Source organism: Carassius carassius, chromosome 36 (assembly GCF_963082965.1).
Source record: "Carassius carassius chromosome 36, fCarCar2.1, whole genome shotgun sequence".
Lineage (NCBI taxonomy): Eukaryota > Metazoa > Chordata > Actinopteri > Cypriniformes > Cyprinidae > Carassius > Carassius carassius.
Window position 1 is genome coordinate 15,849,440 of NC_081790.1, and position 25,028 is coordinate 15,874,467.

The following is a 25,028-nucleotide window of genomic DNA, read 5'->3' on the forward strand; positions in this document are numbered from 1 at the left end:
TGTCCAATAAGGCACTCAGGCATGTTTTACTACAACTAGGAAACATAACATTTTAGAGCAGGGCATAACTAAAAAAATATGAAATCAGATATTTATATAGACCTATATCATTACTATGGCACAGATCAGACTTCTTATTTTAGTATCAATTTGGAAATAAAGCACATCACAGTTTATATTTATTGGAACCTTTGTGGGAATCATTACAGACTATATCGACTTCATCTGTCGATTATCTCAGACAATTATTCCCACTTGTCTCTGAGTTTGTAAAAATGAACTAATGCAATTACAATAGTTGGCATGCTGCCCAGAGGGTTTAAGAGGACTTGTGCAGCTCGTATTTCTGTTAAAAGCACTTACATTGTCTGCTTGAACTGAGCAGCTATCCGAATCATTTTTATGGAGTAGGACTACTTTTCTAGGCATATGAAAACCTAGTTACAGTTTTTGCACAACTTGCATTTACTAAAAGAAAGTAACCAGATTGACTGTTTAGCGGTTCATATTCTGAACTGAAAGATAAAACGATTTAACTTTAGACAGGCAGCAGGCTCTGTAAGAGATTCTACACAATTAATTTACAACAACGAACATAATACAGGGGAAAAGAATGAGGTCAGTGTGGTTTTTAAAAAGAAATTAATAGTTTTATCCAGCAAGGATTCATCAAACTGATCAAAATTGATAGTAAATACATTTTTTTTAAATGTATTTTCAAAGCTTGCATGACACGGAAGAGTAACAATGACTGCTAAAAATTTAGCTCTGTTATCACAGGAATAGATTGCATTTAAAACATTAAAAAAAAGTAAAAAATTAAAACAATTTTTTTTTTACAATATTTGTTTTACTGTATTTGTGATAAAAAAAAAAAGGTTAAATAACTTCAAATAACTAAACATCTGACCTCAAATTAAAATGTCTGTTACGGTTAGTTACACAAACTTATCAAACTGAGATAATTTCAACACTGATTCATTTAAGCATATAGCCATATATCAGCGAGTCAAAATTATTGCCTGTTCTGATCAATAGCATGCCACAGCAAGACATGAAGTTGGAAATAACCCAGAATATTATTTTATTGTATTGAAAGGATCCCAAGCTGCTGAGCACTTGAATCATTAATCTTTTTTTTTTTAATCCTTTGACTAATTCTAAGTTCCTGAAGGAATTGCAAATCCAGCAGAACAGATTTCAGCTTCACGCTGCACACGAATGTGTGCTTGAATGTGTGTGATTGTCAATGTGTGAATGTATGTGTGCACATAACAGGATTATGTTTCCCATGCTGGCAGAGCAGCAGTCTGACAGAATGAGTCGAGAGCAGAGAAGCTTACCAAACAGTCTAAATATACACACACGCCACTTTTAACACCAATACACTTTGCAGAAATGAGTTTGATGGGTGCTTCCATGTGATTCGAAGTGTGAAACGAAGACTCTGTACATTAAGAGGAATGTGGCAGTACCTGTCCTTGCCATTCTGTATTCCCAGAGTGGCTCTCTCAGTAATTGGAGAGTTCCTGCTGCGGCTGGTGCCTGAGGACAGGATGCTGTTCTATACGGCACATGAAGAGCACACAGAGAGATCAGTGACGTGAGATCACAACCGTGTTGTGTATCAGTGATCAGTTCCTCAGGGGGTTTTGTACTCACAGTGGAAGGGGTAGGAGTTTTCTTATGGTCTGCGGAGATCAGCGGGCTGGGAGGGACTTTACTGGAGCTGCCTGAACCAGTGATGTGCTTACTGTCGCCCTGAGGACGCTTGGTGGAAACGGAGCCTGCAGTGTAGAGGGAAAACATGTGAGTGCTTATGGTCAGTGCTTATGGTGGCTAATGAGCAGCAGAACAATGCTGTACTTTGGTCTGTGGATCTGCGGGACTTCAGATTGGAGGTATTGCGTTGTCCCTTGTGAGAAGGTGATTGGGCGTTATTTGTGAGGTCAGTGCCTAGGCGGGGCTTTATTGATAGTTCATCCAGCTAGGAAAGAGAAAGAAAATAGGGTTAAATTTGCATTATTTTGCATTACACTACTATGGTTAAAACAACTGCCATAAAAAAAGAAAACAAAAAGAAAACAGTAACGTGTGTTATGTACGCACTACTGTCTGTAGCCTGTGTATGCATTACAGCGCAGCAGCACATTTAATAAGAACGACGATTAACTTAACCTGTACAATAAGCGGTTTAAAATGTGCATTCTCCCTTTCATTTTCGAGCATCCAGTAATATAATCACATGTCTTGTGGAGCGCTTTAGGAGTATGCATTTATTTGTCATTTAACTGCTTGAAAACATAAACTGCTTGGAGCATAAATGTGAAAGTCCTTCAAAGATTTCTCATCCTGTTATGCCCTCTATAGGACCAGCGACTAGTCGACGTCAAACTTAAAGCGTCATGGCAGAGCACTGAAGTCGACTAGTCAAATAGTCGGTGCAACCCCTACTTTAGAGTAACGTACCTCTGAGTTCCTATAGTCCAGTAATAAGTAAGTTGCCATGACATCATTGTATTTTTGGTTGATCAGGGAGTCTTCTATCTCATCTAGAGAGTACCCCATCCGTAGCATAATATCTGAGGAGAGAGACCAATTAATAAAATATCATTATAAGAACTACGATGCATCAAACCTTTAATAGTTTATATTTTCATTACACAACACTAACCTCAAGTATAAGCAACACAACTAAATATATCCATTTTGAAAGTAACTACTATCAAAATAAAAGAAAACAATAATCGTGCACAACCACACACCACAGAGAGAAAAGAAAACAGGAAAGTGTTACAAAGCAGGACAAACATGAATTGTTGTTTTAACTCACAAATTAAGAGCTGAGCTCAAATGAGCTGATGTATGTAATTTAGACTCAGTCCCATCACCAAAGATTTGTTACCCAACCATAATCCATATCGGTCTCAAACCCCACCCACCACCATCACCAAAGCCCCGGGCCACGTCAACCCCACCTCTCTTCGAACCCCCTGCACTGCTGGGGTGCTGACCTGTCCTCTTAGGGTCCTTGTAGTCAGGTTGTGGTTCGATGTAGGGCTTCAACTCTTCGTCCTCATGGCCCACGTTCATCCACCGGTCCTTCATGATCTGCTGCTGATCGCAAGAAAGGAATGAGTACAAGGTGAAGAAATAATATGGGGTGGGGCCCACTGGTATAAAGTAGCATGATGCAAAAAAAGAGTTGGCCTTTATGAAGAGGATACACAGACAATCAACTGGGGGCAGCATTTCAAAAATCACATAACCAGTTGCAAAAAAGTGCTAAAAAGCTGAATCAGTCCAACAAAACATATCAATCCGCAAACAGTTGTTTGTGGAGAGTCTAAGAGTCTTAGTCAGTGCACACAAAAATAGCAAAAGCTGGCTAAAATAACCAGATCTAATTGCCTGGCTTTTATGTAATTTCCAGGAACAAAGGTTTATATCAGTCTATAATTTTAACCAGGTAGGTGCACAGGAACAACTGATGCCTGGATTAATTTAGCTTGAGAGGTTCATGGCATTGAAACTTACATTCAGGCAATTTACATAAAATTTCTAACAATATAAATTCAAATTGTTTATTTACCCTTCTGGTTTGCTGAACAGTTATATTATAGAATGGTCCACTGGACCAGGGTCATAACAAATTTAAGATTAAAAGGAAAAGGGTAAAACAATAATATCTATACATATTCCATATGAATAAAAACCAACCTTTGAGACAAAGTGCCTAAAATTGAAGAAACACCAATATCGTATTGGCCAGGATAAGGTGCAATCCAGACCAGACTTTACACAATAGTTAAAGGCTTAGTTCACCCAAAAATTACAATTCTGTCATTAATTACTCAGCCTCTTGTCATTCCAGACCTGAAAGACCTTTGTTTCTTCTCTTACATACACTAAAGTAACACGACGAATGCGTCAACATAGAAGAGAGATCCGCTGCACCTTATTTACAAACAGAGAAATGCACACACTTGCGTTGTGGTACTTTTGTGGATGCATGTCGACTGACATGGAAGAGAATAAATTGCGGACAAAGTATTCTCGTAGTTTCATAAAATTACAGTTGAACCACTGATGTCACATGGACTATTTTAATGAGGTCGTTACTACCCTTTTGGGCACTGAACGTGTCAGTTGCATTGCTGTCTATGTAGGCTTGGAAAGCTCTTGGATTTCATAAAAAATCTTAATTTGTGTTCCAAAGAAGAACAAAGGTCTCATGGGTTTGCAATGAGGGTGAGTAATTAATGACAGAACTTTCATTTTTGGGTGAACTAACCCTTTAAAAAAAAGCCAAGACAGGAAATTGTGTAAGTATTTCCGAATGTACAAACCTCAAGGCTCCCTCTCTTGGTTGGGTTGAGTATGAGGAATTTCTTCAGTAAATTCTCACAGTCTGTCGACATGTAGAAGGGAATCCTGTACTTGCCCCTTAAAACCCGTTCTCGCAACTCCTTAAGAACACAAAAACACAAGCATTCAGCATTTAAGAAAAAGCTGTTGATAGAGACACTTATTTCTATGCTCACCTTTAAGTTCTGTCCATCGAACGGCAAAGAACCGCTGACCAGTGTGTATAATATGACCCCAAGACTCCAGACATCCACCTCCGGCCCGTCGTACTTCTTCCCCTGAAAGAGCTCGGGGGCAGCATAAGGAGGGCTGCCACAAAAAGTATCCAGCTTGTTGCCCAGTGTGAACTCGTTACTGAAGCCGAAATCGGCAATTTTAATGTTCATGTCTGCATCCAGGAGCAGGTTCTCTGCCTGCAAGCAAGGGAGGATCTTTGGTGATTATGTATTTAGTGATGAGACCAAATCTGCATCATTCTAGAAGACCAGTCACAAAGGCAGAGTTAAAGGTATATAAAATACAGTGTGAAAATATATTGTGTACCTTGAGGTCTCTGTGGACAATGCACTTCTGGTGACAGTACTGCACAGCTGACACAATCTACAAACACACACAAAAAGCTGGTACTTTATCTCAACACTAGCTTGCACACAAACGGACTTCTAAAATGATTTCTTAGAGTGAACTTCAGCAATCAATTTACATATCCTATAGGCATTAACAAATGTGACTCCTTGATGAGCACCTTAATAAGAGGTTTATACTATTAGACTAACAAAGTCTCGTACTTGTGATCGGATCAACCATACCATCATAAATTTTTAAAGCAGAAAAGGAAGTACATGCAATGGAGAAATCCAACCACCACTGATGTGTTTACAGCCCCTTTGGTGCTTTGCATTCATGCAACAGCAATATCAAATAGGCAAGTGAGTGAAATAAGCAAATGTGCAGCATCTCACTTGTCTGAATTTGGCTCGAGCCTCTTTCTCTTTCATTCTGCCGTGGGCTACGAGGTAATCAAACACCTCACCTGTAAACCAAGAAGGGGAACAACAGTAATGGTTAGAAAAGAAACAGTTCCACAAACTGAGAGGGTAAGCTAGAATTCTGGCTTTGGTACGAACACAGCCATGGTTTATGGTTTACTATAAAGCAATAATTTGCGTAACAAATAAACAGCCGCAGGTGACTGAAAAGAAACTAGAGCTGCCAATAAATTCAATATTGAAAATACATGTGTACACGTTGAGTTCTGCAAGGTATTTGCATGGCATACAAAGTAGAATACGTGTATCACTGTTTCCTTTGGAATGCGGACTATGCAGTGGATGTTTCTGCAGCTGTCGCCGGATGGTCATCTTAATGTTTGTTAAAAAAAAGAAAGAAAATATATTTCTACATAAATTTAGTCAACCAAGCAGTGAATTACTTAAACTTAAACCCCAAAAATTTATATTCTGTAATAATTTACTCAGTGGTAACATAAAAGAATATATTCTGAAGAACATTGGTAACCAAAAGGTTTTGGTTTCCATTGACTTTCCATAATATGGACAAAAAAATACAATGGGAGTTGGGTTTGATCTCAGTTGGATTTGATTGAGATCAAATACTTAATGCTTTTAAAGAATCTCACGCATAGATTCATTTCTACAGTGCCTGTACTGTGATGAACAGCAGTATATTTTTTTTTATTCATGTCAGGGTCTGAAATGTAAAAAATTATGATACAGTAAGATGGTAAATTTTGGTATTTAACAGAAAATGTGATCAGAACTATAGACAGAGAGCCACATCTTGTCTCAGTAAACCAGAGGCATTTACAGAACAGCTGAACATTCAGAATTCAGAGAGAGAGAAAAAAACACTGGGTAGAAATATGAGGTTAAAACGGGTTGGGGAGAGCTCTGACCTCCACTGGCATACTCCATCACCAAGTAGAGGGTCTTATCGGTCTCAATCACTTCAAATAACTTCACTACATGAGGAAAAAAGAGAATTGTAAGAAAGGTTTGACACATTTTGCTTCATTTAAATGCAATGCAAGTATGCTGGATGAAGACTAAAAAATAATTTTGATTTGGGTTATTCCCAAGAGGTTTTACGCTCACCAAATCCAGTTGCACAGAAAAACACTGACATTTGGACAAGGATTAAATGAACCCAAAAAAGGGGTTAAAAGAAATGGAAAACTGGAGATTCAAGCAGAGAGACTTAAGGGCGATTTGTCTGTCATTTAAGCTCACCGATATTTGGGTGATTCAAGAGCTTCATGATCCTCACTTCCCGAAACAGCTGAAAAGGGAGACACAAGATGTCAATTTGCAGTAAACAGATGATGTAGATCTCCTTCGCAGTGTGTAAATATTTCAAGATTGTCCACACGAGTAAAACGTGGTTATGAACTACCCCCACCAAACCCCACATCTAACCAGCCCTTTACTTCAGGAAGTACTTGAGTCTAATTGTCTATAATTAGCTGCCATGGGCCCTAGAGAGAAACGGCTTTGCATCTTGAAAGTTGTGAGGCAACAGGAAGAGACACAACTTCACAGGGGTGGGAGAGTTAAAGAAAACAAATCTGCAGTTTACTTCTGAAATTGCATTCTGTCCCTATTGAACCTAAAGAGGAAGGGTCAGACTCACCTTTTGAAGACTTGAGGAGGTGAGCTGAGTCCTGTCTATAATTTTTACTGCCACCTGATTGAAAGAAGAGTTCGTTTAGTGAAATGCGCTTGGGAAAAGCCCTGAGGCTGCAGGCGCACATCAGCCTCGGCCTGTCTTCATACAGATCACAATCTCACATCATCAGGAAACAATTCACCATGCTGCATTGAGATTACAGCACAGCATGCTGCTCCTGCGGCGAGCACACACACGCGAACCCAGAGTTTTCACCTTCGCCCCTCTTCTCTAGCAGTCTAAAACCTCTCTCTGCAGTCAGGAGACACATGGTGTGTTATCAGTGTCTCAGAACCATGCAGTCTCACATTAGCAAGCACAGGGATCTAAAAACAATCCCAGCTGAATGTTAAGTGTGCTGTAGCATGCACAAAGAATGGCTAGTGGAAGATTCAGAGACTAGATCTCAACTTGCTATGAAATACAGTATAAAAGAAGCTTAAAGGTAAATAGTTCACCTAAAAATGAAAATTCTGTAATCATTTACTCACTCTCATGTCATTCAAAATCTGCATAAGTTCCGTTCTTATGTTGAACACAAAAGAAGATATTTTGAAGAATTAAAAAAACAAAACAAATAGTTGTTGGTCACCACTGACTTCCATACTAGGGTAACAATACTATGGAAGTCAATCGGGGACCAATCAACATCCTTCAAAATATCTTCTTTTTGATTTTCAACAGAAGAAAGAAACTAATACAGGTTTGAAAAAACATGAGGGTGAGTAAATGATGACAATTTACATTTTTGGGCGAACTATGTAAAAGTCATGATGTAACTGATGAAGAGAAAGATCTCATCTTTTGCATTGTGACATACATCAAAGTGAAAAAGATTATCAAAAATAAATCAAAGATTGTAGGGGTAGTGACTAGGTTCAATTAATTGGTTGTTGATTGGGCAAAGTTTGAGCAGATGAAACAATTAGGTAAGTCTGCCATGCATCAAGAGAGAGATGTTTTGAGATATTTCAATTACATAAAAAAAAAAAAATGTAATGAAACATTTGTATGAATGAATCACAATAAGATCATGATTATGCATTTAGAAAATCTATGAATTGCATGAATCTATGAATTTATTTCATGCAGACTTTAAATTTAAAAGTGAGAGAGCATATTTAAACAAATGAAACAAAAATTGAAAAAACTCCTTTCAGTTTTTCCAAGATGTGTAATTAATTATTAGCATTTTTTTAATAGCAAGTATTTTACAGTGAATTAAACTGGTATTATTAGATGTTTTTCAGAGTAATCTGTTCATTAATTGTGCATCTCCACATCATAGTACGATGACAACAAAAATACAATTTAATTATATTATTGTTAAACACTGTATCGCCATTTCAACAAAGTATGTTGGTTGTCATCACTAATGAAGTACACACTTTAGTGCACGACAGAGGCAAAGTTTTTTTTTCTCTGAGAGGGATCAGGTGGACGGCTGCTACTGTTGCTTTAAAATCTCAGAGGCATCAGTCTTTAGCTAACAACTGAGCAGCATGTTTATCATCATCAGCATTATGAAAGTCAGACAAATGACTCAAACACATTCCACTTGTCAAACAAATCACTTGCCATTCAAACAGCCTACGGTTTGCCTGGTCAAATTATTGATTTTGGGGGTAAACGCAATCCTCACCTCTTTGCCAGTGAGGACATGCTTGGCAAGTTTGACCTTGGCGAAGTTGCCTTTGCCAATGGTTTTCAGAAGCCTGTAGCAGCCGATATGGGGCTGTTCATCTGCTGTGGAGTGGGGCATGTTGCAGCGCCCACCGGGCTTTGAGTCGGAGTGAGACTGCAAAAGGAGAGAGAAAAACAGTTAAGGCCAGTGTTTTTTTTGTTGTTTTTTTTACTACTCCAGACCACAGTTCTTCACCTGGGAACGGTTATGAAGGTTGAACCTAAATGCACAGATGGGAGGTTTGCAGGGCTATGCTTTAATAATATCCTTATCAGAGCTCAGGTGATTCTGATTGGATAGGACTGTTGCCAGTCGCCATCTGATTCTCACACTAAGCAGACATGCAGAGGGAGGCAGAGATAAAGAGTCCATATTGATGGGAAAGAGACAGACAATCACAATGTTTAAAAGCCTAAAGATGCACACTGCAGTCAATATTCACATGACATTTTCAGTTTATATTTGCATTTTCTAGCTGTGAATTATAGTCCCAATGGCAAACTTAAAGGGTTAGTTCACCCAAATAGTAAAATTATGTCATTAATGACTCACCCTCATGTCGTTCCAAACCCGTAAGACCTCGGTTCATCTTTGGAACACAGTTTAAGATATTTTAGATTTAGTCCGGGAGCTCTCCCTCCCTCCATTGAAAATGTATGTACGGTATACTGTCCATGTCCAGAATGGTAAGAAAAACATCAAAGTAGTCCATGTGGTCCTTTCTGGACATGGACAGCTTGATTAGGGTTGGAGCCAAACTTTGCAGGACAGTCGATCACCAGGAAGAGGGTTGGGCACCCCTGTCTTAAACTGTGTTTTCATTAATTACATAATTTTAATATTTGGGTGAACTAACCCTTTAGCATACTTTGCTCAGCCTCATCTGAATAAAAATAAAAAATAAACAGTAATAAAATTTTTAAATATAAAACAGTATTATCATTTAAAATAACCTTTCTATTGTAATGTGTAAAACGTAATGTATTCCTGTGATGTCTGGCGAATCAGATTTTTCAGCAACCATTAATCCAGTCTTTAGTGTCATATGTTCTTTGGTCAAATGACCATAACATCTTAACATAACACTACTTTATAACATCTTGGTCTTTAAGAAACATTTCTAATGCGGTTTACAATTTTGTGTAAAGCTTGATAAAAAAAAATTCAGGATTCTCAGATGAACAGAAAGTAAAAAATAAATAAATAAATAAAATAAAACTGCACTTATTGCAAATAAAAAATTGTTGCAAAATTCTTTACTGTCACTCTGGTTAACTTAATGCATTCTTTGTGGACTCAAGTATTAATTTCCTTCCAAAAAAATATGTAATATGTATATGGCTTTTGATGTGTAATGTGTAGTATTCAAAATTCACTACACCTGTTATTAAAATGAACTTTTTCAAATTTAACAGGAAGTCAAGGTATGACAGCTGCCATGCGCTAATGACGCAAATGAGTCTTTTTACAGTCAATATTTCAATGAACAACACTTTAATAATTATGCTGTTTTTACACCCACACAGTACTTTATTACAAAAACAGCTCCAACAACTTTTAAAATATTGATCTCTAAATATTAAATAATATTAAACAGAATTTCAGAAATTCCAAACCTAGACTAGTACAAAATTAACACAAGGTTTTCAGCCCAGTATTTCAGCTTCAGCCATTTCCATTTCAGTGCATCACCAGCAGAGTTGATGAGAAAAGAGAAGGATGTCTAATGTGTGATGCTGTGAATTTTGTCAAAGGACACACAGAAGGCAAGGAAAAGAAGAGGAAGCTGAAAAATGAGAGAGCCAGTTTGACAACGGGGATTTCTCTTGACGGTTGTGAGGTACATTTGGTTCTCTCTCTGTTGATTGGGAAACAGAGCATCAATTGTGGCCTGTCCCCATTTGTGTGTGTGTGTGTGTGTGTGTGTGTGTGTGTGTGTGTGTGTGTGTGTGTGTGTGTGTGTGCTGTGAGCTTACATCAGAGTTGCAGTCTGAGTACAGGCTGCTGACCAGTGAGGTGAGCACCTCAACGAAAACAGATACTCTGTTGTCTAGATTGTCGCACATTTTCACAACACTTAATGCCACCATGTTCACATTAGTCCATGTGACGCGTCCATCGCTGAAGTCTGGCTTGTCTCTGTACGTCAGTTTGCTAAGAGTGCCCTTTGTCTACAGAGAGCAAACAGCTACAAAAATCCAATTTCAAGGCACCTAAAAAAGCACTGGACAAGTCTGTGATTTAGTTTTGACGCATCTTTCTCATAACACACTTGTGAAGCCAGATGAAGTTACTTCACTCCTGCTTACACCCATCACTGTGAGTCACTGTTACAAAGCACATCAGTGCTAAACTCTTAAGCACTATTTAAACATTACTTAATGCTCAAAATGCAGAAAAGCATCTTATTTAGTGTAGACAGAGAGATTGCAAGCCAACAGTCAAAGATGTCACTTCGAATTACAAAAGCATCCTATAAACTGTATGATACATATGCATATAATGGAGTAGAAGTTACTTTTTTTTAAAGTGTATGTACAATATATTTGTTAGTGCTGTCAAGCGATTAATCAATCACGTCCAAAATAAAAGTTTTTGTTACATATCTGTGTACTGTGTATATTTACTATGTATATATAAATACTAGGGCTGTCAGTTTAACACGCTAAATGTAATTAGTTATGACAAAAAACAAAACACTTAAAATATTTGAACACAGTTAACACACTGGCCCCGCCCCCAGACCTGTACATCATCTTACATTTCATACAGTTGACTGCTGACAAATATGATGCAGGAAAACAACTCTATAAATGCAATTACGTCATAAAAATTCAAGATACTCGGGCAAAAAAAAGCCCCTGTATGAGTTTGTGTCTCATATTTATGTCATATGATATTATGTCATATAATATCACACAAATGCTGTTTTGTCACAAAAAACACAAGTGCAAATGTGATTTTATTTAACAGTTCAGTCAATAAGTTTATATTGTGCAAAAATGTAAACAATATTGTGCATTTTGTTTAATTTTGCCAACAAACATATTAACCATAAAGCAACAGCAGAACTGTTATTCGTCTCTGAGCAACACAGCAGTGTTTAGATTCTGAATGAATCCACATTTTGAATGAATCAATGAGCCCATAGACAGAGCCAAATTTAGTTTGCGATTAATTAGATTATTCACAGCACCCTGTAATTAATTAGATTAAAAAAATCAATCGACTGACAGCCCTAATAAATACACACAATGCATTTATTACATATGTTGTTTATATATTAATGATATATACACCGTAATATAAATATATATATTCAAGACCACTGGTACCCTCCCCAGGAGTGGTCCACCAAACAAAGACAACGTGTTAAATTCTACTAGGTTTAAACGGACTGCAGACTAACTTCTAAGCAACTAAAGGCATTTCTCATTGGTTAACATGGTTAATGTTAATGTTTATGAGCCCATCACCAGGAGAACACTGAACAACCATGGTGTCCATGACAGAGTCCCAAGAAGAAAGCCACTGCTCTCCAAAAAGAACATTGCTGCCCATCTGCAGTTTGCTTAAGATAATGTGGACAAGCCTGGTTCAAGGACAAGGACTTCATGGTTTGGGCCTGAATTGCTGCATCTGGTCCAGGATGGTTTGCCATCAATGATGGAACAATGAATTCTGAATTATACCAGCAAATTCTGAATGAAAATGCCAGGACATCTTTCCGAGAACTGAAACTTAAGGGAAAGCGGGTCAGCAAGAAAATGACCTCAAACACACAAGTCGTTCTACTAAAGAATGGTTAAAGGAGGACAAAGCTAATGTTTTGGAATGACTGAGTCAAATTCCAGACCTTAAACCAATTGAAATTTTGTAGAAGTACCAAAAGCAAGCAGTTCATAGGAGGAAACCTAAAAAGAAAAAGTGGTTCTATACTGAGGAATAGGGATGGGACGGTATGAAAATTTAATATCACGATTATAGTGACTAAAATTATCACGATTATCAATATTATCACGGTTTTGTTGAAACGAGATGAAAGTGTTCAAAAATAGTTGATGCTCACACTGAAAACATTTCAGCAAGTTTTATATTTAATAATCAACAAACAACTAATAAAACAAGCAACTCTATGCACTTAATTTAAAGAAAGATTAAATTCTGTGGCATTTCCTTCCTTACAATGAAAAGTGTAGAAGCATAGAAAAGCATAGAAAAGTCACTGACTTTCACCATTCCTTCTCGAAAAAAAACAAAAAAACATTGTGCACTGCGCTTGCGTCAGACTGTTGCTGGCTGGACATGATTTAATAGTGAGTTATTAAAACCGCGATAATCAAACACGGTTTTAATGATAATTCATTTTTAAACGATATTACTAACCTTCAGCACATTTTATCACGGTTATCAATAAAACCGGTTATCGTCCCATCCCTACTGAGGAATGGGCTAAAATTCCTAAAAGTCATTGTGCAGGACAGATAAGCAGTTACAAGAAACGTTACTTGCAGTTATAGCTGCAAAAGGCGGTCGCGCCAAATACTGAAAGCAAATATTTGAATACTTTTGCCACTATTGCATACTTTTTGCCACTATTTAACACCAGATAAATGACGAAGTACATATTTTTGTCTCCTTTGTTTGATTGGATTCTCTTTGTCTACTTTCAGGATTTGTGTAAAAATCTAATTATGTTTTGGGTCATATTTATGCAGAAATATAAAAAATTCTAGAGGGTTCACAAACTTTCAAGCAGCACTGTATATTAATTAATCTTTTGACAGTAATAATATACATGGACAAAAAATTATGGAAATTATTCTTAGATTCTATACAAATCTTATATTTACATCTTATAACATTATAAATATTATCTAAAATTAATCTTAATTACATATATCAAGGATTTGAAGATTTTATAATTTCAGTGCGAAATATGGCCAAGACATTCTTTGTGAGATTCACCCACAGACAACCACCTTCACACAAAGAAGTTTGCCTGTTGTTCGTGACAAAAGGGAAGTGTAATGATACTGCAGCGAGTGTACGTCACGCTGAGCTGATGTGCTGCGAGGGTCTGCAGTGAGTGTAACACTCAACGCACACACACAAACACAGCTCTGACCTTCAGGACAGTAGCACTGCTGCTCAACCACTGATTTACACACTAATCACCGATGCAGCAAGGGAAAACACCACACAAACCTTTCTGCACACCATGATCATTCTTACACAATTAAACACCTTAGAGAGGAAAGACTAGACTTAACACATACAACAGGAAGGAAGAGACCTGTCTTACTTTGAGAAACTAATAACAATAGAAGTAAATAAGCAACACACTTACGGCATTTTAACAGGCCCCCGCTGTGGTTAAGTAGAGGAACACCAGCTAAATTAAATACAACAATATTAATAATAAAAGTCTTTAGGTGTTTTTGAGAGTTAAACCACTTTTAACCTGACAAGGTGTACTAAAGCTCTGAGATGCTGGAAAAAAAGTGCCAAACATAAACCAACAATTAAATAAACAGTGCAAAGAACATGTCCTATGTGAACGGCCCTCCAAGTCATATACAGATGTGGCTCTTTTTCATGTATTTGCTTATTATGTTTATGCCTTAAAACATAAAGAGAATATGAAAAACAGCACTACTTACAGATAATCCAGATAAATGTCCAAATATAACATTAAAAGGTACATAAATCTTGGAAAAAATCCTCACAGAATGACAAAATACACTAACTTGGCTAAAACGCTTCACTATAACTCTTTCTGGGTCACACTAACATGCTTTCACACATCTAAAGACCTCAACTGTCTGTGTGTACTGTACATTATAAAAAAAAAACAGTACAAAGATATATATACTAAAAACACCAGATAAAGTTTTATTTAAATTTTTAGTTTCCCATAAAAATACCTGGTGTGAAGAATTTAATCTCCTCAAAGGCTCATGTCAGAAGTAAGGACAGATACTCCAGAATGGTTTCAAAACAAAGCCCAGTGTTGATAGCCGTGGACGAATAACCCTAAGGACGACTTCAGGGGCCAGGGGGTCTCTGCCTAAAATAAGATCCACATGCTGACCACTCCAGGAGTCCAAGCTGGGAAAAGCAGCTTCCTCACACACTACGGAAGGAAGTCGATCTAATTCCCAGAAGAACAGTAATAGATGAGAGTGAGAGAGAAAAGAAAAAGACAAAATGATCTGGGTTTCGGGTCATGCACAGGAAGCGACGTGTCTGTGTTTGTCAGAAGGAGTGGCTGCCGGAGCGAGACCGAGGCCTTCAAGAAGCTCTCTGGAAACGAGAGCTGACATGCCCCGACAGCTGTGAAACAAGACAATGGAACAGAGTGGGAGAAGATAAACTGCAGACCGAGTCCTTCTGAAGGTTTCTCCAGTACATCTCACTAGCAATCAATCAGAGATCAATGATGTCATCGCCGGATTACATATGTAGAATAGACACTATATTTGAAAAGAATTGAAGAGATTCAAGATTACTGTAATCAAAAGTGGATGTTAGACTCAACTATCTCAAGACTAAATGAAAGGTGTTAATCAGAATGTTAAATGAACTACATGAACCACTGCAGCAAATACTGACGGAGAAATAGATTGACAACAACTGATGATTTTAGCTTTTCTCTTCTGATTGTTGATAAACAATGATATAAATATGATATACATATATATAATAATATGAACAATTCATAATTTGAAATAGTTTTAAAGTGGTTATACAAGCAATTGTTGACATGACATTTTAAACTACTGGAATATACATAAAAATCTGATTATGAAATAAAGGTTGTATACCAAAAAAAAAAAAAAAAAAATCATCACAACTCGAAGGTCAACAGAAATGTATTTTTATTATTACATTATCAATCCTTATTTGTCCTGAGTTTATTAAACAATTTAAATATAATTGTTAAAGTTAGGCTACAGAGTCACTTTAATTGTATCTTTTTATTTTATTCAGTTAATCTTCACTTACTAATTAATAATAGAAGTAGTTTATTTTTATTTAATGCCATGTCTGCACCCTACGATATTTTAAAAAAAAAATATATACAAGTATAACAAATATAATAAAAACCAGCAAACAAACAAATAAGTAATTAATAATAATTAACAACATATAATTATTTCTAAAATGCATGAATGTATATGAATAAGATTGATAAAGCCTCTTAACCAGGTTAGATAAGTATTTTTGACGTGGTCTACTGCTCTTTAAACTACTAAAATATAGAGAAAAACAGTGCACATTAAAAGACATTTAATTATTATTATTATACTCATTCTCTTAGTGTATAAAAAAAATGAAACTACCACGTCACCTTAATATTTATCTTAACCAGATGTTCATGAATAACTTTTTTCAGGAAGACTGAAACTCAGCATGTGTAAAATAAGGCAAGTATATTTCTGTCATGAGTGATTTCTAAACTTTTCTGGACTCTCCAACCATTACGTGGAACAGAAGAAATTTTACAAGTCAGCCAAGAGTATAGTAATTGTTCAGCTCAGTATCAATGAACGACTTAAATCTGCCAATGATTTTTACATGAGCATAAACACACATTTACAACTTTAAATGGATTTTAATTTGATGCCTCAACTGAGCTGAAACAGCCTGCATCTATTACACACAGTCCTACACGTGGGCACGGTACTTCCCCTTTTTTGGATCTCTAGAAGATAGCAACTGGTAACATCTGATGTGTCATAAGATAAAAGGAAAGAGTTCTGCTGTGATTTCACAACATCTGCACAAATCAGTGTGGTTCAGATCAGTGCCACACCCGTCAGCAAACACCTAGAAAAAACTCACTATTTCTGCCACAGAATAGACCTGCTCAAAGACTAAATAAACCCCTTAGAAATGGACAGATACTTATCAATTAAACCCATCTTTAGAACCAAAGAAAGAAGGCAGTATACAAACACTCAGCTTTCATGAGCTACAGATGAACTAGCTCTACCTGTCTCCTTGAAAAACCAGTTTTGTCCAACACCTTTATTTCCTTTAAACTAGCAGCAGTGGGAAAACCAACCAGATGATCCAGCTCCACATCTACAATACACAACCCTTCATTTAGGCTATTCAGCTACTAGACTCACATAGATTCACATGGACTTGAGACTCTTCATTATGTCATCAGCCCAACCGGTTGGAGTTCTCTGATTCCTCCGAGGACAATCGGAGGGGGTTCTGAGCAACATTAGTCTCATCGTTTGTCACTGCGGATGTTTATATCCCGGTTAGCGAGGGCTGGTCACAGACGTCAGAGCTGACACACATTCAGGAGGGGCTCATTTTATTGGGACAATATGTAACGCATACCAAGCTAACTAAAAGCCATTGCTCCAGAAATTGACTGTGATGTCATGCTAGTGTTGCTACAATCTTTTTTTTCACCATCTATAGCCGCATTTCCACCGCTGGAACTTTACCCAGGAACTAGGGACTTTGGGCTGGTACTCGATGTGTTTCCACAGCAGGAACCAGGATCTAAATAAAGTTCCGGGTAAAAAAAAATGGCCCTCAAAGTCCCTGCGACGTAGTACTTTTTCAAAGGTCCGGTACTTTCGGGGGCGGGACATGGGCACTGAGCATGCTGACTGGTTGAGTTAACGCAGCATTGTGATTTCAACTTTTTTCTGAATTCTTTTTTTAATTACCATTATTGTGTCATGAAATTTAGTTTTTAAAGTATTTCAGGCATGAATGTAGTTGTTTAAAACTCAAATCTGCAGTTTATTTATAAAAATGGGTATCAGCAATTTTGGAGACGATCAGCTCCATGCGATCAGTGCTCATGTCACCACCGAGAGCAGTCTCGACTCGGCTAGTCTTTCTGACATTTGCCGCTGGCTCTGATGTCTCTTTGGTTAAACATAAAATACAATTAGTTTTGGGTAAATCTAACAGGTGATCTTTGGTCTTTATTCAATTTATCTATATGATAAAAAATGAAAATAAAGAGGCAACTGATATAATATTTTCATTGTAATGTAGCCTTTATATTAGGGCTGCAACTAACGATTATTTTGATAATCGATTAATCTATCGATTATTTTTACGATTAATCGATTAATCGGTTTACGTACTTATATTTTAGTTTTTTCCATTTTTTCCCCAAGTAAATTATTAATAAATGGTCTTTATCCTTCAGCATAGATTTTTAAGAGATTTTAACCATTTTGCACTGTCATATCCTAATCAAAAATATACCTGGAGTTGTTTTATTGTGTTAGTAATCCTTTGTCGAACTCTTCTGCAATCAGAACACTGACCCATACTCTAGCAAATTTCACAAGGAGATTTAAAATAATGTTTTCACCATGGCAGTCCTTAGAGCTCCTAAAGTAGTTTAACATCCCGAACGAAGCTTATTAAGGAATCTTTCAGAACATATTTTCACGAAGAATAAGGATAAAACAGAATAAAATTGCAGTGCATTGTATTTTATTATTTAGTGGGAAACAGCTTTATAGCTTTTGCTGTGAAATTGTAAACAATCCTTCGAATAAAGTACCAGTGGCATGAAACCTGAATGGAACTCACAATTTAAAGTAAAATCCATCAGAAGGTTGTCCAGAAAAAAAAATTGGACAGTCACACACAAAAAACCTGCTGTGTGAAAAAGAGCAGTGAATACTTAGAAAAAAAGTGCATTTCAAATATCTTTAAACATTTACCTCTCTCATTCAGTCATAATTAGGCTGCACGACTGAATTTTGAACTGTTAAACGACAAACTGATCACAGAACATGTTTGTAAAGCTTTAAATGTTAACTGTTAAAAAGCAGTGTTATCAGCTTTTACGACTAAACATTTGCAAACAACATTGTACTGGAGAATCTGCACAAATAAAAGTCTTAGGGGCCGTTCACAAATCGCGCCTAAAAACGCGTGGAAAACGCTAGGCGCGCCGCTTTCTCCTTCTTTCCAAAGCGTCGTGCAGAAGCGCCCCTGAGGCGTCTGCCTCTGCTAAGCAACCATGACGTGCTCTCTCCTTGAAGACGCGGAAATTTCAGCAAAGGATAAATGGATTTGCAGCTCTAAAAATCGCTTGCAGTAGCTCTGCTACTAAATTTATTTCAAAATGGAAATTCATATACAACTATGATCAGCTGTTCCTTTCATCTTGGCTGAGCTTTTAACGTTGTTACGGGAAAGGATGAAGCTGATTGGTTAGTTCTTGTCACATGACCCGCGATGCGCTTGCAGCATTCTGAAAAGTTGAGCTGTTTTTAACTCGATGCGGTGCGGTGTTGGAAATAACGAACTTGAGCGCGCAAAAGACGCGATATGTGAACGTCCCCTTAAACAGTTCAGTAGTGCAGAGATTACAGGTTACTCTTCTTTTTTGAAGGCTCAAAGTAAAGTACTCCCAGTCTCCCACATCCCGCTAAATGCTGCAGAGACGCTGTTCGGGAAGCACGTGACATAAAACGAGGCCAGCTATTGGCTATTCGCTACTTCTCCTGCTGTACTGGCTGAGTAAAACCTCCGGTGGCTCATTACTGCCACACTTTGGTCACCGCAGATTTTAAATATGCACGAAATGAGCCGCTTACGGCAAATAAAAGTTATTTAGCAACGAATCGATGACTAAATTAGTTGACAACTATTTTAATAATCGATTTTTATCGATTAAATCGATTCGTTGTTTCAGCTCTACTTTATATATACTCATTTCCCTGAACTACATTTCTGTAGCTATTAATATGTTTAAATGAAAACGAAAGGAGGCAGTGGTATTTGATGACATTATTTTGTCTTATTGTAAATATACAGTAAGGAAAATTGCAGTAGCCAAGGCGAGCTGACTGATGATTCACACTCCCGAGTCGAACTCGCAATGTGCGAACTACCAAGGATGCAAGTCCGAAATTTGTGTACTTTGTATTGTGAAACGCGCGCAGACGACACTATTTGCCTGGTCTTCACGGTACTTTAGACCGTGGTGGAAATGCAGAAGGCAACAGATCAGGGGGGAAAATAGTTCCTGGGGAAAAAGGTTTCTGGTACAATTGTTCCATGTAATGTCGGTGGAAACGCGGCATATGCTGACTTTAGCATTCAGTCTCTCTCCAGAAAATGGCCTCCAGTTCAACATCTGACTTTACACACATATGGACAAGTGGGGTAATCTCCTTAAAGGAACAGTTCACTCAAAAATGTAAACTGTCATCATTTACTTATCCTCATGTGTGAGTTACCCACACCCAAAAAAATGCTGGTAATCAAACAGTTGATGGTCCCCACTGATTCCATAGTATTTCTTTCCCTACTACACAAGTCAACTGTTCAGTTCTTCAATATATCTTCTTTTGTGTTCAACATAAGAAAGAAACATGTACAGGTTTGGAACAACATGAGTTTGAATAAATGACAAGTAAACAGTTTAAAATATACACACACACACACAGACATGATATATATAAAACAAGTTGGCCGGGAGGCAATTTTGCCAACGTATTTTCAGGGAGGTGATAGTGGTTGAAGAGCAGCTACACAAGGTGCACACATCCTATTGAATTACAGGAAGACAGTCAGGTCCACGTGAATGACTAATATCTGACAAGGATACGAAAACCACCCCGAAGATGCAACACATACCGATTGTGAGAATGTTGCTGAGCGACAGCGCTCTGTACACTAGAAAGTCACGGAGAAGCAGTGGCTCTGCGTGAGGGGCAACTGTCTGAGACGCTGGGGAAAACAGCAGGGTAGACTGGCACGAGGGGGAGGGGGAGGGGGAATAAAGGAGGGGTGTGAGCCAGCTTGTCATTTCTCAGTATTCTCAGTATCAGTATTTTTATCAGACCGTGACTATTTCAAGAGGAGGAGGTAGCAGCCAGTACACAAATAGACGCCAGTTGAATATCCCCCCCAATCAGTGAAACACTATGACGCTTCAGAGAGACTAAGACTAGCGTATCAAACTCAAACTACAGGTGATCTGTTAGAACACATGAAATACAAATGAGAAAATATCTAAGGACTTGTGAGACCAAAACAACTGAAGGAGGACAGAATTCAAAATCTGTTTTGTAGGGAATATTGGGATTAGGATTTTCTCCCATTACCTTGCAGAACCTTCAGTATCTGGTTACGCAAGTCTTCAAACACATTGTGCATAATGTTCAACTAAAATTTCAAAATAAAAACACACCTCCTTGACACTCCCCAAAGCATGCCTGACTGGAAATGCCAGTCCAGATCGACAGGGCTGCGGATCTCAAATTATTGCCCGGAAACAACTCCAAGCATTGCTTAAAGAGTAAATAAAATAAGTCTTTATCTGACCTAAAAAACATTTACATGGAGAGCAGCCTGAGATGATTAAAAAACATTACACTACATCAGGCCAAACAGATTATGTTTGATTCCCTCCAACCACATGAAAAGTTCTTGAAGGAAAAACGCTGACCAACATTTTCAGACTGCAAATCACAAGTAAGACTGGGTATGGCTTGGCAAGAGACACAATTCAACAAACATTTCATCTCCGCTATAAACAAACCATACACTCAAACTGTCTCCAAACCAGACTTGTGCGATTTCAGCTGCAAGCTGCTTACTGCTGGTACAGCTCTGCCAGGGAGTCACTGAAAGAGGATCAGTCTTATTGGTTAAAACTGACCTCAGAAACAAGCTCAGCTAGCCACCGCGATTAATTTTAGAGAGCGCTATTATGGTTCGTTCTATGGATTCAGGACAAACAAATTATTTCAAGATCTAAGCTCAGATCAAGAACATTTGCATCTCAAGTGTAACCTGTTATGAAATACATAGCATCAATTAAACCCCAATGAACACCTAAGCTTATGAAAAAATAATACAGAGAACTGATGCACAATTACATATAAACACATTGGTTTTATAAACTACTGACCCAACTTCATCCACAAATGTCTGATTAGTAGATACAAAACTCCAACCACCAACTATTATAAGTGTATCTAACTTTACACACATGCTGATTATTTATATCATCACAAAATGTAAACTATCAAGATTTTCTATTATGCTACTTTGAAACAATGTGTAAGCTACTGTAAGTAAAACTGACTTGACTTAAAAAGCAGAACAAGGCAACCATATCTTCCCAACCGTTTAACTTTCCGCAAGAGCATAGAAAGTAAATAGGAGACATACTACATCTTTTTAAACACTAACTAAAGAAATCACAGCGAAGCCAATGTGGCAAAGAAATGGAAGAAACTGTTGACATCTCAAAACAAGCATTCATGAAAACACAAGGCTCTTCTTTTTGTGGTAAAGAGGAAACCTATTAGTTGAGACTGGTGTGTTGTTTCCGGTTTGTACAACAACACTATTATTATACCGTTTTGCTGTGAAAAGGGTTTTGTGTTGACAGGTAAACCAGAGAATCATAAGCTGTGTTTACTTGTAGCTAACTAAGCCATGATCTGACACGAGGAAACCAAAACCAAAAAAAAAAATTAGTAAATGGGTAATATATATATATATAAACAGATTTTTTTAAGACTCACCTGGCCAGTGGAGTCAATCAAAGGTAACAGTGGTGTCCTGGTCGACATCTTCTGAGGTTGGATTTGACAGTTTTTTTTTTCTGAAACTGAACGTGTTCACAGCTCTCACAGTTCAATCAAATGTGACATCGGCACAACACGATGAGAAGTGTCCAGAGTCCAGCTTGTAAAGAGCCCCTGAGCTCAGTGTGAGTTCCCAAACCAGTACAGATTAGCTTTTATAAAAGTCCCGTCATTAAGTCATAGTTTGTTTACTAGTCTCGGAAGGCACGTGAATTTTATTTCAAAAATTTCGACTAACCCTATCGGCGGGTGTCAACATTGAATGTCGACTTCCTATGTGATTTTCTACAATTAACCTAGTAATTTTTCTGGGAAATTACAGCAATAAAGAAGAGACAGATTAATCTGAACCCGTCAGCTGATGAAAAACAACAAAATTGTTCCCAGCACAAATGTGCAAAATCGAGTCCGAGGACTTCCAAGTTTTATTAGGCCGGGTGGCAAAAGGGTCCCTAATTTAGCCGTAAATATCAATGCTCGGCTGTATATTGTTGTGCATCTGCAATGTCAAAAATTAAGTCTTTAAGGTTTTCTTCTTCTTCTCAAGCCTGAGGAAAGACGCATGAAAATTCCGCTTAGCACACACACAAAAAAAAAACTTTACAGCAAGTTATCAAGCTGCTCCTTCCAGTTAGCCAACTAAGCAGCGCTCAGATCCGCGTTACTCCGAGTAAAGATCCGTCATACAAGTGTCAACATGCCCGTTTAAAAACCAAATCAAACACCTGATGTCGTCTCGAAGTGATAAACTAAAGTTCCGAGCACAAAATCATCGCGGAGATGCTCGTGTACTGGCTCTCTGCGCCTCACAAAATCACATCTAACCTGCTAACGCGCGTTAGCTGGCCGGGTGATTTCGAAAAAGTCGCAGATATATTGACAGTATGATTGCAAGAATAGGTCATAACCGTAGCCCGGTTACTAATGGCTGTAAATAGGTCGGTTCGGTGGTACACGACAAATTACATCCGTGAGCCGTGAAAAGCTGTAGAGTCGAGCGGTCACGACTGGTACCGCAGCAGCGCCGGACGCCAGTGTTGTTTGCGTTCAAGAGAAATGTGAAACCAGGCTGTGGATCAACTTCCTCTGCCGCTCTCACATAGAGTTTTAAAATAAAAGTCTTTTCTTCCACCTCGTTTTAAAATTTCAGCCTTATATGTATATTCGATATGTAAAATATATATAAATTAATTTTTTTAATAAAAACGTCTTAGTAAATCAGTTGTGTGTTAGGTTCATGTTAGAAACAGAACAAAAATCGAACCTCACTGTGTGTGTGTGTGTGTGTGTGTGTGTGTGTGTGTGTGTGTGTGTGTGTGTGTGTGTGTGTGTGTACTTAACTATATTTTGGGGATAAAACTGTACCCTAAAGTGAGCTAAACCTGACAAAATCTCCAAAATCTCCACACTGTGTGTGTGTGTGTGTGTGTGTGTGTGTGTGTGTGTGTGTGTGTGTGTGTGTGTGTGTAAACTGTAAAACATGCATTTGTAATTTAAAAATGCACATTATTATATTGAAACGTATGTGCATTTAGCAAATATTCCTCAAAACGCACAGATATAGGAGAAATTCTTTTGGAAAATTCTGTTAAAAATGATGCAGTCTCTCATAAAATAAAGACACCACCAGATTTATTCTACATGGGATGCATTTTTTAATGGTGGAATGTTTAGATCACTGAATAAATTAATCACAGATCTATGCCAAATACACCTGTGAATACATTATACCTGCAGTGTACCTGTCAGTACAAAATCCCATTACTGTAAAATAAACAGAATGAGTGCGTCTTTACAGGGATGTAACAATAAAAAAGAGAACACCTCTTTGGGATTACTGTCGAATTACAGATCATTGTCTTTTTACAAATTCTTGTAAATTTCTTTTCAGGAAAAAAGTGAAATGATTGCTATCAAAAAACGTTTTAACTAAAACTGTAACTTTTCATTACCAAAAAGATAACACCTCAGAAAAGCAGTAGCAGGTGAACCTGTATTAATTTAAAATAAAAGGTCCCTGTCAGGAGAAATTCATATAGGTTTGTCACCAGCTACTGGTAATGAAAAGTTACAGTTTTAGTTAAAAAACATTTTTGATGGCAATCATTTCACTTTTCGTGGGGAGCCAAACAGTTGACGGTAGCCACTAACCCATCATTCTTCAGAATATCTTCTTTGAAGTTCCATAGAAGAAAGAAAGTCGTACAGGTTTGGAACAACATGAGTGTGTGTAAATGATTACATAATTTTCCTTTTTGGATGGATTTGTATTTTCCCTTCAACAACAATGCACAATACTGTAAATGTGGGCAAATATTGTTTCTTGAAGCTCCAGACGAAGGCAATGAAATCCCACTTTCAAATCACATATAAGTGCAAGCCAGAGAAACAGTCTTTGAAAGGTTATGCAATCATTTTGCAGTGACTGACTTTTTACTAATTTTGACTGCAATATGATGTTTAGCAGTCTTGCCTGCATTATCGGCAGATTAAAGTTGTTCTAAAGTCTGATTGACATGAACTGAAAATTGTACATATATACATTACATATTTTGCCATGTATTTATTTATTTTTTGTTGCTCATCTCTATGGCACTCTCTCTGATCACAGGGCTGTGAACGAAGGAATGAATACTCTGCTGCCATCTCTTGGCGTAAATCATGAGTAAAGCAAAAACAAA

At 37.5% G+C, this 25,028-nt stretch overlaps 1 protein-coding gene across 1 annotated transcript in view; it reads right to left on the bottom strand.

Annotated features, from left to right (window-relative positions):
* Positions 1 to 23,422, bottom strand: part of mark2a (MAP/microtubule affinity-regulating kinase 2a) — a 32,423-nt gene extending 9,001 nt beyond the window's left edge. Inside the window, exons 1-14 of the mRNA XM_059526481.1 lie at positions 22,285 to 23,422; positions 8,696 to 8,851; positions 7,018 to 7,071; positions 6,618 to 6,666; positions 6,284 to 6,349; positions 5,331 to 5,401; positions 4,912 to 4,968; positions 4,545 to 4,781; positions 4,350 to 4,469; positions 3,015 to 3,114; positions 2,470 to 2,582; positions 1,845 to 1,987; positions 1,663 to 1,813; positions 1,476 to 1,564 (exon numbers count right to left, since the gene is read on the bottom strand). Coding sequence (XP_059382464.1) covers positions 1,476 to 1,564; positions 1,663 to 1,813; positions 1,845 to 1,987; positions 2,470 to 2,582; positions 3,015 to 3,114; positions 4,350 to 4,469; positions 4,545 to 4,781; positions 4,912 to 4,968; positions 5,331 to 5,401; positions 6,284 to 6,349; positions 6,618 to 6,666; positions 7,018 to 7,071; positions 8,696 to 8,851; positions 22,285 to 22,332 — 1,454 coding nt within the window. The 5' untranslated portion in view covers positions 22,333 to 23,422. The remainder of the gene's footprint in view (positions 1 to 1,475; positions 1,565 to 1,662; positions 1,814 to 1,844; positions 1,988 to 2,469; positions 2,583 to 3,014; positions 3,115 to 4,349; positions 4,470 to 4,544; positions 4,782 to 4,911; positions 4,969 to 5,330; positions 5,402 to 6,283; positions 6,350 to 6,617; positions 6,667 to 7,017; positions 7,072 to 8,695; positions 8,852 to 22,284) is intronic.
* Positions 23,423 to 25,028: the final 1,606 nt, after the last annotated feature.